This window comes from Ailuropoda melanoleuca, chromosome 8 (genome assembly GCF_002007445.2).
Source record: "Ailuropoda melanoleuca isolate Jingjing chromosome 8, ASM200744v2, whole genome shotgun sequence".
Lineage (NCBI taxonomy): Eukaryota > Metazoa > Chordata > Mammalia > Carnivora > Ursidae > Ailuropoda > Ailuropoda melanoleuca.
In genome coordinates, this window is record NC_048225.1 from 124,133,248 (window position 1) to 124,147,385 (window position 14,138).

At 55.5% G+C, this 14,138-nt stretch overlaps 3 protein-coding genes across 7 annotated transcripts in view; all 3 read left to right on the top strand.

Moving 5' to 3' along the window:
- The window catches only part of ARHGAP30 (Rho GTPase activating protein 30), a 13,507-nt gene extending 4,861 nt beyond the window's left edge, over positions 1 to 8,646 (top strand). The window contains exons 2-11 of one of the 2 annotated variants that reach the window (XM_034667277.1): positions 1,008 to 1,152; positions 2,047 to 2,129; positions 2,285 to 2,392; positions 2,967 to 3,094; positions 3,578 to 3,749; positions 3,829 to 3,932; positions 4,011 to 4,088; positions 4,652 to 5,041; positions 5,872 to 6,137; positions 6,230 to 8,646. In XM_034667277.1, the coding sequence (XP_034523168.1) occupies positions 2,301 to 2,392; positions 2,967 to 3,094; positions 3,578 to 3,749; positions 3,829 to 3,932; positions 4,011 to 4,088; positions 4,652 to 5,041; positions 5,872 to 6,137; positions 6,230 to 7,867 (2,868 nt within the window). In that variant the 5' untranslated portion in view covers positions 1,008 to 1,152; positions 2,047 to 2,129; positions 2,285 to 2,300 and the 3' untranslated portion in view covers positions 7,868 to 8,646. The remainder of the gene's footprint in view (positions 1 to 1,007; positions 1,153 to 2,046; positions 2,130 to 2,284; positions 2,393 to 2,966; positions 3,095 to 3,577; positions 3,750 to 3,828; positions 3,933 to 4,010; positions 4,089 to 4,651; positions 5,042 to 5,871; positions 6,138 to 6,229) is intronic. The other variant, XM_034667278.1, reaches the window with a different exon arrangement.
- A 943-nt stretch (positions 8,647 to 9,589) lies between these two features.
- Positions 9,590 to 14,026, top strand: LOC117803478 (upstream stimulatory factor 1). 3 transcript variants are annotated; one of them, XM_034667282.1, is made up of 11 exons: positions 9,590 to 9,726; positions 10,387 to 10,479; positions 10,863 to 10,912; positions 11,076 to 11,191; positions 11,548 to 11,649; positions 11,892 to 12,087; positions 12,334 to 12,421; positions 12,558 to 12,616; positions 12,738 to 12,832; positions 13,081 to 13,209; positions 13,399 to 13,488. In XM_034667282.1, the coding sequence occupies exons 2-11, from the start codon at positions 10,472 to 10,474 to the stop codon at positions 13,486 to 13,488; spliced, it is 933 nt and encodes a 310-aa protein (XP_034523173.1). In that variant the 5' UTR covers positions 9,590 to 9,726; positions 10,387 to 10,471. The 3 variants fall into 3 exon arrangements, with proteins under 3 accessions (XP_034523173.1, XP_034523174.1, XP_034523175.1); XM_034667283.1 differs by lacking the exon at positions 9,590 to 9,726 and having other exon boundaries at positions 10,472 to 10,479; positions 13,399 to 14,026; XM_034667284.1 differs by lacking the exons at positions 9,590 to 9,726; positions 10,387 to 10,479 and having other exon boundaries at positions 10,857 to 10,912; positions 11,076 to 11,160.
- LOC100463694 (upstream stimulatory factor 1) overlaps positions 9,591 to 14,138 on the top strand; it is a 13,868-nt gene continuing 9,320 nt past the window's right edge. The window contains exon 1 of one of the 2 annotated variants that reach the window (XM_034667279.1): positions 9,591 to 9,726. The gene's annotated coding sequence lies outside the window, so the exon portion shown is untranslated. The remainder of the gene's footprint in view (positions 9,727 to 14,138) is intronic. The other variant, XM_034667280.1, reaches the window with a different exon arrangement.

A 14,138-nucleotide genomic window follows, 5' to 3' on the forward strand; every position in this document is an offset into this window, starting at 1 on the left:
AAAAAAAAAAAAGAAAAGAAAAGACTTTATTCATTTATGGGAAAGAGAGAGAGCAGAAGTCGGGACGGTGGGGGAGAGGCAAAGGGAGAAGCAGACTCCCCGCTGAGCAGGGAGCCAGACAAGGGGCTTGATCCCAGGACCCTAGGATCATGACCTGAGCCGAAGGCAGACGCTTCACCGACTGAGCCACCCAGGTGCCCCTATATATTCCAGATATTAAACACTTACCGAATCTAAGCTTTGCAAATATTTTCTTCCATTCTGTGGGTTGTCTTCACTTTCTTTTTTTTTTTTTAAAGATTTTATTTATTTATTTATTTATTTGACAGAGAGAGACAGCCAGCGAGAGAGGGAACACAAGCAGGGGGAGGGAACACAAGCAGGGGGAGTGGGAGAGGAAGAAGCAGGCTCACAGCAGAGGAGCCTGATGTGGGGCTCGATCCCAGAACGCCGGGATCACGCTCTGAGCCAAAGGCAGATACTTAACCCGCTGTATCACCCTGGCGCCCCCCCTTTTTTTTCTTTTTTGTCTTCGCTTTCTTGATAGTGGCCTCTGACACACAAAAGTTTGTCATTTGATGTTCAACGTATCTATTTTTGGTTTGGCTGCTTGTGCTTTTGGTGTCTTATCTAAGAAACTGTTGCCTGACCCAAGGTCATGAAGATTTCACAAATGTTTCCTTCTTAGAGTTACACTCCATTTTAAGCCTACCCAGAAATACATGTACATTCATCCACCCACTTCTATTGAGTCTTACATACCCCAACCTTGCTGCTCACACCCACAGCTGCATCCCTGTTCGTGCGCAGCCCACTTCCCTAGCCTCTCCCCCACCCTCACACCCACTGCACACAGTGACGTGCCTCGCGTAGACACATGCCCCAACAGCCTCCTTCCAAGGCCCATGCACGTTGACCCTCGACCCTGCCTGGGCCCATGTGCGCAGCTCCCACCTCTTCCACCTTCCCCCAACCCCACCACTCCTGACCACTCTGCACCTCCCCAGGCAGGAGTTTGAGGCAGAGCGGAAGCCAGACCTGCGGAAAGATGTTTACCTCCAGGACATTCACTGTGTCTCCTCCCTGTGCAAGGCCTACTTCAGAGAACTGCCGGACCCCCTGCTCACTTACCGGCTCTATGACAAGTTTGCTGTGAGTTGAGAGGCAAGGGGGGTGGGAGACAAGGCTGAGGGGCGACTGCTCTGGTTTTGACCTCCCAAGTGTGTCCAATGCCAGACAGTGTCCTGTGATGCTGAATGACCAAGACCACACGAGAATGAAAAGCCCCATCTCTACAAATCCCCCTGGCCTGCTAGCTCCGCCCGACCATCCCTCTTCTTTTCGCCCTTCCTCCTTAAAGCCTGCAGATCACACACAGTTCAGGGGTGAGACTAGGGGAAAGTAGAACCCAGTCGGAGAGCAGAGGGCCCTTGGAAATCACCTAGACCAGAGCTTCCTTACATTTAAGAGAATGAGAACCCCTCTTAGAAGTCAACGCTCTCAGGCATGGCCTCCAGGAGCAGACTGTGTGCTGAACATTTTTTGAATAAGAAAACACATGACAAAACTGCTATCTTGAATTCAGTAACATTTTAAAAATAAGTTGCATTTCATTGAGCAGAATAGCATTTAGAAAGCCAGAACAGCAGCCCACACCATTCAGCCCACACAGGCTAGACTGGGTGGGCGTAGGCCTTCCTGGGCACCTCGGAATAACTCCACAGCCCCCGGAGCAGCCACAGGGAGGGACCCCGAAGGTATTCCTGGGCCAGAGCCTTGCGAGGAGGATGCTCAGGCAGAGTGGCAGTAAGTTGCTCAAGGTCACGAAGCTATTAAGTGGCATAGCCAAGACCCAGCTGCAGGCCTTGTGGGCCCTAAATTCTGAGCTCTGTCTGCTATGTCAGTGTCCTTTGAAAGATCTGGGGTGGGGGGTGGGGTGGGGTACAGCACAGAATTGTTTCTGAGAGTCGGGCTCAGCGGTCCCAGGAGTAAGCAGGGGCAGTGCTGGCTCGCGGACTCGTTTCTTGAACCCTTCCTCCCAATCAGGATGCCGTGGGAGTGCAACTGGAGCCGGAGCGCTTGGTCAAGATCCTAGAGGTGCTTCGAGAACTCCCTGTCCCAAACTATAGGTGTGTGGGGTTCCCCTGCTCCCAGAGTCCCAACTACCCCAAACAGCCCTGGGGCCTTGACTTGTCTCTTCTCTTCTGGCTCCCACACCTCCACCCTACCCCTGCCCTGGGTGTTTCCTGCCTGACCCCTGGCCCCTGATGCCTCCTTTCTGCAGGACCCTGGAATTCCTCATGCGACACTTGGTGCACATGGCCTCATTCAGTGCTCAGACCAACATGCACGCCCGCAACCTGGCCATTGTGTGGGCCCCCAACCTGCTGAGGTGGGTACACGGGTGAGCAGTGGGTGGGGGTCCGGGCAGAGCCGAACGCCCAGACGCTGCTCAGGAATGGTTGTGGCTGTGCGGGGGCACTGGAGAGGGCTGTGGAGGTCTCGCAGAGGCCAGCGAGAAACAGGAAGGCTCAGAAGGACATTGAATGGGATGGGGTTTACCCACTGGACACAAGGCCTTTGTGTGTTCTTACACTGTATCACTGAGCTTGGGGATTGGAGCAGGAAGAGTCCTTGTGGAATGTTTGTTGAGCAAACATCTTATAGTCTCTTGAGAACTGGCCTGCATATCACTCTCTGTGATTCCAGGCAGACTCTGAGAAGTCCTGATATTTGTTATAACAAGGTGGTCTCTTGTGCAAAGGAAGTAGAGATTAATTCTGAGGGGGTGTCCAAGAGGGCTTCCTGAAGGAAGTGGCATTTGAGACTTGAATCATGAATGTAGTTTAAGAGGCGGGGAGATGAGGTTAAAGGCACGCAGGGGGTAAGGGGTAGGGTATTTTTAGGGAGAATTCAGATGGGGAAGTGCGGTGGGCCTGGAGGGGAATAACTCCACATCTCCACAGGTCTAAGGACATAGAGGCCTCAGGCTTCAACGGGACAGCAGCTTTCATGGAGGTGCGTGTACAGTCCATCGTGGTCGAGTTCATCCTCACGCACGTGGACCAGCTCTTCGGGGGCGCTGCTCTCTCTGGTCAGTGTCCCTCCCACCCCCCACGCCACCACATTCCGTCTGGAGCGTCATGTCAGAGTGAAAGAGGGCCTCAGAGGTCACCTAGCTCAGTCTCCAGGGTCTGCAGATGAGGGACTGAGTCTCACGGAGGGATGCAGCTCATGGTCGCCTGGAGAAGACGCTGGCCAGGTGTCGGAGTCCGTACTTGAGCCCTCCCCACCCCCCGCAGAGCTTGAGCTCCTAAGCACCATCCTGGTTCTCGGGGCTACTGACTGATTGTTCGCACCCGGAGCCCACAGGGCCGATGTCCTGGGATCTCCTGCCCCTTGTCCCTGAGGATTCCCTCTTGAGGAGCTAGACACAGAGTGTCTGCCTCCAAAGGCCTCCGAGTACATCCCTAGCCTGGAAGTTAGTTGGTGAGTGGGAGGGAGCCATGAGGAGCTGGATACCTAAAACCTTCTCTCATCTCTGTTCTTGGCCGGCCAATTCCTCTTCTTTTCCTAGGTGGGGAGATGGAGAGTGGATGGCGATCCCTTCCAGGGGCCCGGGGATCAGGCAGCCCCGAGGACCTTATGCCCAGGTCCCTGCCCTACCACCTGCCTAGCATCCTCCAGGCTGGTGATGGACCCCCACAGATGCGGCCCTACCACACGATCATTGAGTTTGCAGAGCACAAGTAAGGCCTCCTTCCGGGGCCCTCCTCCCCTGCACTGACCGCCAAGCTCCAGCCCTAATGATTTCTCTATTCCCTCCAGGAGAAAGGGGTCTTTGAAGGTCAGGAAGTGGAGATCTATCTTCAATCTGGGTCGCTCTGGCCATGAGACCAAGCGTAAACTTCCGCGGGGGGCTGAGGACAGAGGTAAGTCTGGAGCGATGTAGGGGGAGCTCTGCCAAAGGTGTACCAGACCTCGGCTCTACAGACATCCGTGTCTTGCAGAGGACAAATCCGATAAGGGGACTTTGCGGCCAGCCAAGAGCATGGACTCGCTGAGTGCTGCAGCTGGGGCCAGCGATGGTGAGTGTAGGTGTGCACTTGGTGTGTGAGTACGTGCATGCATAGGCCAGTGAACACCTGTGTGCAAGCATGTCTGTGAACGTGTCTGCAAAGGAATAACAGTATTACGGGTGAGCCCATTGTGTGTGCATTCCTGTGTGTTCGTGTGTGTGTACATGTGGCCACATGTGCTCACTAATTTCAAAAATAGATAACGAGTGCCTATTACACACCAGCCACAGTCCCAGATGCTAGGTAGTAGTAAGTTTATCACCTAGTCAATGAGTGTTGTTCATGTGAATGTACAGAGAGGTTCAGAGTGGTGTGTGTGTGTTTGTGGGGGGTGGGGGGCAGTGATGGCCAGTGACCGTAACTGCAGGGAGGGAAGGAGGTTCCTAGGTAAGTGAAGGCACAGTGCTGGCTGCAGAGCATTTGTGGGAGTGGCCCATGGAAACTGGGGCGGGTGCCTTCCAGGCTGTCCTGGATCTCGGGCTTGAGAAAGCAGGGGACATTCTCCAGAGCCTTCCTGAGGTGTCCAGGCGCCTCGCAGCTGACGTTATTGCTCTCCTCTCTCTCCTCCACAGAGCCGGAGGGGCTGGCGGGACCCAGCAGTCCCCGGCCAAGCCCGCTGCTGCCGGACAGCTTGGAGAATGATTCTGTGGAGGCAGCAGAAGGTGAACAGGAGCCTGAAGCAGAGACCCTGGGGGGCACGAATTCTGAGCCAGGCACGCCACGCGCGGGGCGGTCAGTGATTCGCACCGGGGGCAGCAGCCGCGCAGAGCGCTGTGTTGGAGTCCACATCTCGGACCCCTACAATGTCAACCTCCCCCTACACATCACCTCCATCCTCAGCGTGCCGCCAAACATCATCTCTAACGTCTCCTTGGCCAGGCTCACCCGTGGCCTTGAGTGCCCTGCCTTACAGCCCAGGCCGAGCCCTGCCTCTGGCCCTGGCCCTGGCCCTGGCCCCCCAGGTGAGGACCCAGGGATTTCCCAGACTGGGAGAAGGGACTAGAACTCTAAGCTGAAGCTCTGATGCCAGGGATCCGTCCTGGGAATGGCAGAGGCCTTGGGCCTCGGGCTTTGGGTGGTTACCTTCAGCTGCCTCCCTGGATTCCAGGCTGGAGGGATCCAGTAATATTATCAGGTTCTGTGGAATTCATGGAGAGAGGAACTCTGGTATCCTTCAGATCACTGATTTACCCAGGAATAGGAGTCTGTGTCAGACATATACAGTAGGGATTACTAAGTACAAGGTGGGGATACATCATAGATGAAGGTAATAATAATAATAATAGTAATAGTGTGAATACTAATAGTTACCATTTACTGAAGGCTTACTCTGTGCCAGGCGCCGTGATAAGGACTTTGCAGGCATCAGCGTGTTTCATTGTCTCATAATCTTATGACACAGTAATTGTTGCTTGCAGTGGAACTGGAGACCTAGGTTAAGCTATTTGCTGTTGATTTGGGTTGGAGGTGGCAGAGCTGGGATCTTGGACAAATTTGAGCCTTGCTTTTCTCATATTTAAAATGAGGATAAATACCCTACATTATAGAGTTGTTTTGTGGGGACAAAATAGGACAATGCGCTGTGCAATGGACAGCGTGGCACCTGGTGGGAGCTCAGTCAGGCAGCTCTAAGCCAGTAGTTTGGGATACTGAGCTGAGAGGACCGGCCACAGGGGGCAGCTAGGCTGGGAGTATCGGGGCTGTACGGCAGCAGCGTTAGGAAGATCCACGTTGGAAAGGGTCCGGGCTGGTCTTGACCTTTATGTTCCTGAGACTTCCTTTCTCCCAACAGATGAGAAGTTGGAGGCAAGTTCAGCCGCAGGTCCCCTGGCTGACGGTGGCCCAGAGGACATGGCCCCTGCCCTGGAGGACTGCCTGTCCCAGGAGGTGCAGGATTCCTTCTCCTTCCTGGAGGACTCAAGCGGCTCAGAGCCTGAGTGGGTGGGGGTGGAGGGTGGGGAGGCGGCCAAGGCAGGAGCAGCGGGAGCAGCCTTCTCCCCTGGGGAGGATGACCCTGGGATGGGCTACCTGGATGAGCTCCTGAGAGTTGGGCCTCAGGTAAGGAGGAGCTGTGCTGGGTTCGGGGGTGGCAAGGAAGCCAGAGGGTGGACAGGGCCACCTGGTCCTGAGCCCCAGTGCTATGCCTACAGGTGGAGGAGTTCTCTGTGGAGCCACCCCTGGATGACTTGTCTCTGGACGAGGCGCAGTTTGTCTTGGCTCCCAGCTGCTGTTCCCCGGACTCTGCTGACCCCAGGCCTGAAGGAGAGGAGGAAAGTGGGGAGGAAGTCTTCCTGAGTGCCTACGATGACCTAAGTCCCCTTCTGACACCCAAACACCCAACCTGGGAGGCTCCAGAAAGTCTGGAGGAAGAGACAGCAGGGTGTGGGAGACAGGGGGCTCCAGGGCACGCTGAGGAAGGGCAGGCATGCTGCAAAGTTGGGGAGGACAAGGAGGCTGAGCCTGAAAGCACAAGGGACATCAGGGAGGAGACTGAGGGGAGTCCAGAGAGTGAGGAGGAGGATGGAGAGGCAGCTGAGGAAGGAGGGAAGGCCGGGGGAAGCCAAGAGATGATGGTCAGTTTGAGAGAAGGGAGCGGGGAAGAGACAGAGGCCAAGGGAGAGGAGTCCAAAGGTCAGCAGGCGGATGAGGGTATGGAGGAAGCTAAGGATGTGGAGGGAACAGGAGGAGAGCAGGGCAAAGACAAGGAGATGGAAAGAAAGACTGAGAGAGAGGAAGAGGCTGAGGAAGGAGAGGAAGGCCAGGTACAAGCCAGAAGTGACCCAGAGTGTGGGGTCCAGGAAAACCAAGCTGCTGAGGAGAGCTGGGAAGTTGTACACAAACAAGAGACGGAAGGAGGCAGGCAGGATGAGGTTAAAGGACAGAAGGGACAGGAGGACCAAGAGGCCAGAGAAGACCAAAGGGATTGTGAAGGCAGCAGAAGCCCAGAAGCAGCGGCTGGAGGAGAAGCAGGGGAGGTCAGCATGGACCGGGAAAGCGGGGACGGAGAGTCTGAGAGAGACCAGAGGGCTGGAGGTGACCATTTAGGAAAGGACTCCCTTCCTGAAGGGTCACATCTAGAGTCCCTGGAGGTTGACAGTGCCAGAGAGGGCAATTCCCAGTCCTCCGAGGCAGAACAGGCAGCCCCACAGCCACCCCAGCCAGAGGAGATGGAGCCTGAGGAGCAGCCCAGTCCAGAGGGCTGCAATCTGTGCCCCTGTCCTCTTGGCTCCGCTAGTGGTGTGAGCATGCGCCTGGCTTCCACCCTGGTTCAGGTCCAACAGGTCCGCTCTGTGCCTGTGGTGCCCCCCAAACCACAATTTGCCAAGATGCCTAGTGCAATGTGTAGCAAGATTCATGTGGCACCTGCAAACCCATGCCCAAGGCCTGGTCGGCTTGATGGGACTCCTGGGGAAAGGGCTTGGGGGTCCCGAGCCTCCCGCTCCTCTTGGAGGAATGGGGGCAGTCTTTCTTTTGATGCTGCTGTGGCCCTGGCCCGGGACCGCCAGAGGACTGAGGCTCAGGGAGTTCGGCGGACCCAGACCTGTACTGGGGGTGGGGACTATAGCCTCATCCCCAGAACTTCCCCCTGTAGTATGATCCCTGCCTATTCTCCTCGGCCACTTAGCTGCCTGGAGCTCCCACCTGAAGACACAGAAGGGTCTGGACACCGAAGTCGGCATAGTCTGCCCCCCAGGGAACCCCAGGCCCCTGACCTTCTTCTGTCCCCCCAGCGCCGATCATACGCATTTGAAACACAGGCTAACCCTGGGAGAGGGGAGGGACCGTGAGTAGGACCATAGCACTGGGCAAAGAGGACAGTAAGTTGTCTCCAATCGCCAGGGTCGCAGACTAGCTGTCCCTTCTGCAGCCTGAGCAGCTGTAGTGCCCAACACCATAGGCTTTGACCCTCCAGCTTCTCCTTTTGACTGTGGGAAGCATTGCCTCAGTTGTTTACCTGAGTTTGTCTCAGACACAAAGCACTTATCCCTTAGGATATTCCCAAGAAAGTCACCAAGATCCTGTTACCAGGGAGTGGGGTCATTGGTCAAAGGGAATAAAGAGTTGGCAGAATACTTAGAGGTTTCTCAAAGTGAAGAATGAAGAGGGAACTCCAGCAAAGTTCCTGGCCTCCTCGAAGGCTGTGCACTTCCCTTCATGGAAGCCCAGGGTGGAGGAGGGGAGACAGGGCCGGGTCAGAGCCCATCACACATAAACACTTCTGAATTGCCCACCCTAATTCTGCTCTTGGATACCTCCTGACCCTCTTAGCTCTGTATCAGGAGGAACATGTCAAGGAGCTCGTTGAAGGCCTCAAAGCCCTCAAACGAGGGACTGACCTCCTTTCAAGCATCCCTACCCTCTGCCTCCAGTTACCTTTAGGAAGAGAGGTCTTGTAGGGGTCTCCCTGGCTTCTCCTTTGTCCTTTGGAATAACTTCCTCCCATTTCAGGGAAGGGGGATGGCATAACTCAGGCCCCGGGACTGCTTCTCCAGACAGGCTGGGGCCACAGGTCCCATTCTAGTAAGAAGCAGTGTCTCAGAATAAAAGTTGTACTTTTATATGTAAACGGCGTGGAGTCTCATTATTCTTATTAGAGTTGAGGTGATAGGGATCGCATTTTCATGTTTGGCAAAATGTCCTTTTGCTGTTATTGCTTGGGTGCTTTTCCTCAGTTGTTGTCATGGAGACCTGTGGCTAGAAACTAGAGCTAGGTTCAGGGCGGTCAGGAAATGAGGAAGAGAAACTTTTATTTACGTAATGCTCGTTATGTACCAGTGAAAGCTAGGTATTCTACAAGCAAAGAATCTATGCCTTTGATTTTAGTCCACGTAACAATTCTGTGAAGTTGGTACTGGTATCTCCATTTCACAGATGGGAGACCTGTAAAATGAGGTCAATTAGGGAGGCTAATTAAGCCAAAGGCTTGCCAAAGATCTCAGAGGTAAGAAGGGAGAGCGGTAGGTTTGAGGCCCGAGTTCGTCTGGCTGCAGAGGCTAAACTCTTCTCATCACACCACACTGCTCTAGATCCATTAAGGGTAGGTCTTAACTGGGAAGAATGGGAATCAGCATCCTTCTCACAGCAACTGAAAGCCTCACAAAAACTGGAAGTCCTGGGAGGTCTTTGGGTGGGTAACTGCTGACGCAAATATAGAAGAGTATAACCAGAACCGTCCCCCTCTCCAGGAGACACCAAAAGAGTGTCCTGATCCAAGATGGCCTCCCAAGTAGCCCTTGTTAAAGATGGCGCCTCCGTCCGACTTCCTTCCCTTGATCTAAGTCACCCTCGTTCCCTTCTACCACTAAAAACGCCTTGTCCAGCAGAAAGATGGTAGCACACATTAGTCATCTTTCTCCCGTTCGCGCCGAAAGCCACAAAGACTTCAATGTCATTCTCCGCGGGTCCCAGGTAGTTCCTTCTCCGCCCAGGCAACATCCCCACCCATCCGGATCTTTCAGCCTCATCAAACGAGAACGACCGGAAGTGGGGCGGCTCAGAGGCTGAGGAGGCTGGGCGGGTCGAGAGAGACACTTCCGCCCCTCACCAACATGGCCGCAGGCCGGGAGTGCGCATGAGCAGCTGTCCATGGGACTCTCCGAGTCCGGAGAGGGAGAACAGGGTCAGGGGAGATCGGCGGCCTCGGCCGGTGAGTTCGGGACCGGACGCGAGTCGGGACTCTAGAGTCTGGGTGGGCCGGCAGGCAGGGCAGCCTGGATTTTGTTTCCATTTTCTGGTGGCGGACCTCCCGGGGAGGAAGCCTTTGTTTTGAGGGAGGGGGCCGTGCCCGCTTCTCTCCCGCCCCCCTTTGTGGGCCGAGCGCACTCCCCGCCCCCGAGCGCGCGCGTCCCCGCCCTCCTGCGCTGCCAGCCGCGGGCCGGGATCGCGGGCCCGCCGAGCCGCGNTGGTACAGTATGTGGCTGAGAAGCTGGCAGAAGCAACAGCGTCCAACGGCCCTGTGTTTTTGATAGTGGTGGTCTCAACATGACCTTCCTAATCCCGAAGTCGTGGCCCATTGTGATAACTTCAGTCATGATCCATCCAGAAATATATTGTTTCTCAGTCTTTAAGCATAATCATCCCCTCTCCACCGTGACTTGGAGCGATAATGGAGGGCCAAGGAACACTGTAGAGTTAACTTTTTCAACCACTGTAGCTCACTTCTCAGCATCAGAATGGAGGAAACGGATTGTCCTCTGTGGACTGATTGGATTTTGTTCTTGGCTGAGTCTTCATGGAGCCTAGCTTCTTGAAACAGAGAGGCTATTCAGTTTCCTGGACTCACGGCAAACTCCCTGATTTCTATCAGGACTTAGCACTCAGGCCTGTGAGGCAGGAGATACGAAGACTTCCAAAGAAGGACCAGCTCCTCGGATGTGCCCCCTTACAGAGAGATGAAGGGGTGAGTGCAGAAGAGGTAGGGTCTGGGGCGGGAGATGGGAGGCCTGGGAGAATGCGCAGTGGCTAAGAGCACTGGCTCTGGAGTCGGGCAGACCTAGATTCTGGTTTCAGCTCCATCACTTACCAGCTGCGTGATCCAGTTTCTCATCTACGAAATGCAAGTAGTGCTACTTACCCTGTCGTGCTGTTCTTAGTATTAAATGATAACGCGTGTGAAGTGCTTAGCTCAGTGCTATGCACGCAGTAAACACTCAGTAAATACTAGCTGTTGTTATTCTAACCTAACCCAGCGTCTGTTGGGGATGCCATTGAGTTTGGAAGCCACATGGGTCAGTGAGCTTTTTATTCCCTTCTTCCCTTTTTCTTTCGTCCCATCGCAAACAGGCAGCAGAAAACAGCTGAAGCTGAAGAGGGGACAGTGCAGATTCAGGAGGGTGAGTCATAGAAACAGACCTGAGACCAAGGGCCCGGCCTGGCTTCTCCCCCTCCGCCATGGGCATATCTCCTGTGCACCCTGGTTCTTCTGAATGACATGCAGGTGGAACAGAGGGAGAAAGGCAGTAAGTCGCAGACTTTTCCTTTGCTCTTTTAATTCAGGTGCAGTGGCAACGGGGGAGGACCCAACCAGCGTGGCTATTGCCAGCATCCAGTCAGCTGCCACTTTCCCTGACCCCAACGTCAAGTACGTCTTCCGAACTGAGAATGGGGGCCAGGTAAGGGAGGGGGCCAGGTGCCTGCAGGTGCTACCTGGGGTTGGGTTGGGGTTGAGGGAGGTAATGAGCCTGTCAAGGGGAGACCTGGCTTGGAGGAGGCGGTGAAGATGTGGACTCCCGCAGGGGTGGGAGGCTGGGGGGAGAGGGTCTGGGAGGAGGAGGTTTGGAGTAGAGGTTGGTGTGGGGTGGGGGCTAGGCTGAAACCCCTGGGGACAGAAGGGGGAATGGCCGAAGCTTTGTCTCTGAAGCACTCTTGTTTCAGGGCTCTGTCTGAGAGAAGCTTTAGGAGAGGCCTTGGGTCCCCGCCTTGACTCTTGTATTCTCTGCCCACCTTTCCCTTGCCTCCCTGCTTCTAGGTGATGTACAGGGTGATCCAGGTGTCTGAGGGGCAGCTGGATGGCCAGACTGAGGGGACTGGCGCCATCAGTGGCTATCCTGCCACTCAGTCCATGACCCAGGTACCAGGGCCTAGGCTGGGGAGGGGACTGGAGCTCCGAGGAGTAAGATGAAGCCAGCTGGACCCGTGAGATGGGGGTGGGGTTAGGGGTGGCGAGGCATCTGAGGCTGCCTTGTCCCAAGGTACTAGGTTTTCCCTTTCTGGATGTTTCTCCCTCCTTCCCCCCGGGGTAGAAGCTGCACAGTAGCTCAGTGGGAAGTATTTGACTGTCCCTGGACTCTGTTCTGTCGCTCTCCTTCCCAGGCGGTGATCCAGGGTGCATTCACCAGTGACGATGCAGTTGACACAGAGGGGACAGCTGCCGAGACGCACTATACTTACTTCCCCAGCACTGCAGTGGGAGATGGCGCAGGGGGCACCACATCGGGCAGTACAGCAGCTGTTGTCACTACCCAAGGCTCGGAGGCGCTGCTGGGGCAGGCGACCCCTCCCGGCACTGGTGAGCTCTGTGAGGGTGCCGGCTCGAGGGGCTAGGACGGGCTGTGGGACATGGCTGGGGGCGGTGGGCCTTTCCCACGGCCCCTTAACGCTCACTGAGACCTGGGCAGGCAGTGACCCCGGGGCCGCCCTTCAGCAGGAGGAAGTATGCTCCTTTTTTAGAGGAAGCTCCTAGGACCTTGACCCCAGAGCTTGGTGAGGTTCCTGAGTCGCATGTCCTCACACAACCTGCCCTGCATCTTCACAGGACAATTCTTTGTGATGATGTCACCACAAGAAGTGTTGCAAGGAGGAAGCCAGCGCTCCATTGCCCCCAGGACTCACCCTTATTCCCCGTGAGTAACTCCCGGTTCTTCTTGGCTGCCACAGTGGCCTTGATCCCTGCCACCCCCTGTGTCATTCCTCACGCCAGCCTCCGATCTTATGTTCGGTCCTTCCCTTAACTCTGGCCGTCCTGGGCTCTGTTGTCAGGAAGTCAGAAGCTCCCAGGACGACTCGGGATGAGAAACGCAGGGCTCAGCATAATGAAGGTAAGTACTGTCTGGTGGGATTGGGGACAGCCCTGGTGTCTGAGCGGGAGAGCTTAGGGAGCCCTGCAGGGCCTGTGGTGAGATCTCACGGAGTCACCTTGTTCTCCCTGTTGCCCCGCAGTCGAACGCCGCCGCCGAGACAAGATTAACAACTGGATTGTGCAGCTGTCCAAGATCATCCCAGACTGCTCCATGGAGAGCACCAAGTCTGGCCAGGTCATGGAAAGACCCTGTTAGTGGGCAGGGTGCCTGAATTCTGTCTCTTGGTATCGTTTCCAGAAATGGTAGTGAGGGCACACGCGGCAGTAATCTTTGCTTATCTTTCTCCAAGGTTCCTGTATCCCTGTGAAATGTTCTACCACTCTCCTTAGGGGAAAAATGAGGTCCAAAGTGTGAGTGTGCTTTGGAAAGGCAAGCCAGGTGTCACATACTTTACTCCTCATTTCGTTGGCCTTTTCTTGCAGAGTAAAGGTGGAATTCTGTCCAAAGCCTGTGATTATATTCAAGAGCTTCGACAGAGTAACCACCGCTTGTCTGAAGAACTGCAGGGCCTTGACCAGCTGCAGCTGGACAATGATGTGCTTCGACAGCAGGTCAGACCCCTCCTCAGTTCAGCCCTCCTCCACCCCACAGCCCGCGAGCCCCTGTGGGACGCCTGCCTCTGGTTTCCACAGAGAGGGCTTCATCTTTCTGCCCCCACTAGCGGATGTCTGAACACGTTCGGGGATGCGGCTGTGCCGGCTTTTTTGCTCACTCTCTCCGTGGCCTCCTTTCCGTGTCAGGTGGAAGATCTTAAAAACAAGAACCTGCTGCTCCGAGCCCAGCTGCGGCACCACGGGGTGGAGGTCGTCATCAAGAATGACAGCAATTAACTGCGGGGACTTGCAGTCTTCGGGCCCTACCACCCCTCTCCAAGAACTGCACATAGCCCAGGAGCAACCGGCTAACCCCGAGCCCCTTTCCTTCACTGCCCGCTTCTGGCGGGGGACCAGGGGGAGTTGAGAAGGCGTGGCTTTGAACCGAGGCCCTGTCACAGGGCCCCCTGCAGTGGTGTGAAACACACGTGGGCGCACACTGACACCCTTGCCCGGCCCCACCGCGCAGCCCCCCGGGCCCATGTGCCCTTGCAGATGCATGTGCTGTCTCCGTGCTGGATACCGGACACACACGACGAGGGGGCTTGCCCTGGGCTTGCTCAGAGTGCCAGCAGAGGGGCTGCTGACCAGCGATGCTCTGGCTTGCCCCAGGACTCTGGCGCTTTACTGGGTCTTCCTTACCCCGGAGCTCGACTCAGACAGATGTGCACTCGAGGACTCTGGGGAACAGGCTGCTTCGCAGTGGCTGCTGCCCCAGGAAGAGAAGACCGACCAGCAAGCAGCTAAGGCCTATGCAGAAGTCCGGAGCCAGGGAGAACAACAGACGGGCCCACGTGGGGCCTTCCCCTTGTGGGGATGGTTTTTCCTTTTCTTTTTTTTTCCTTTCCTTTCCTTTCCTTTCCTTTCCTTTCCTTTCCTTTCCTTTC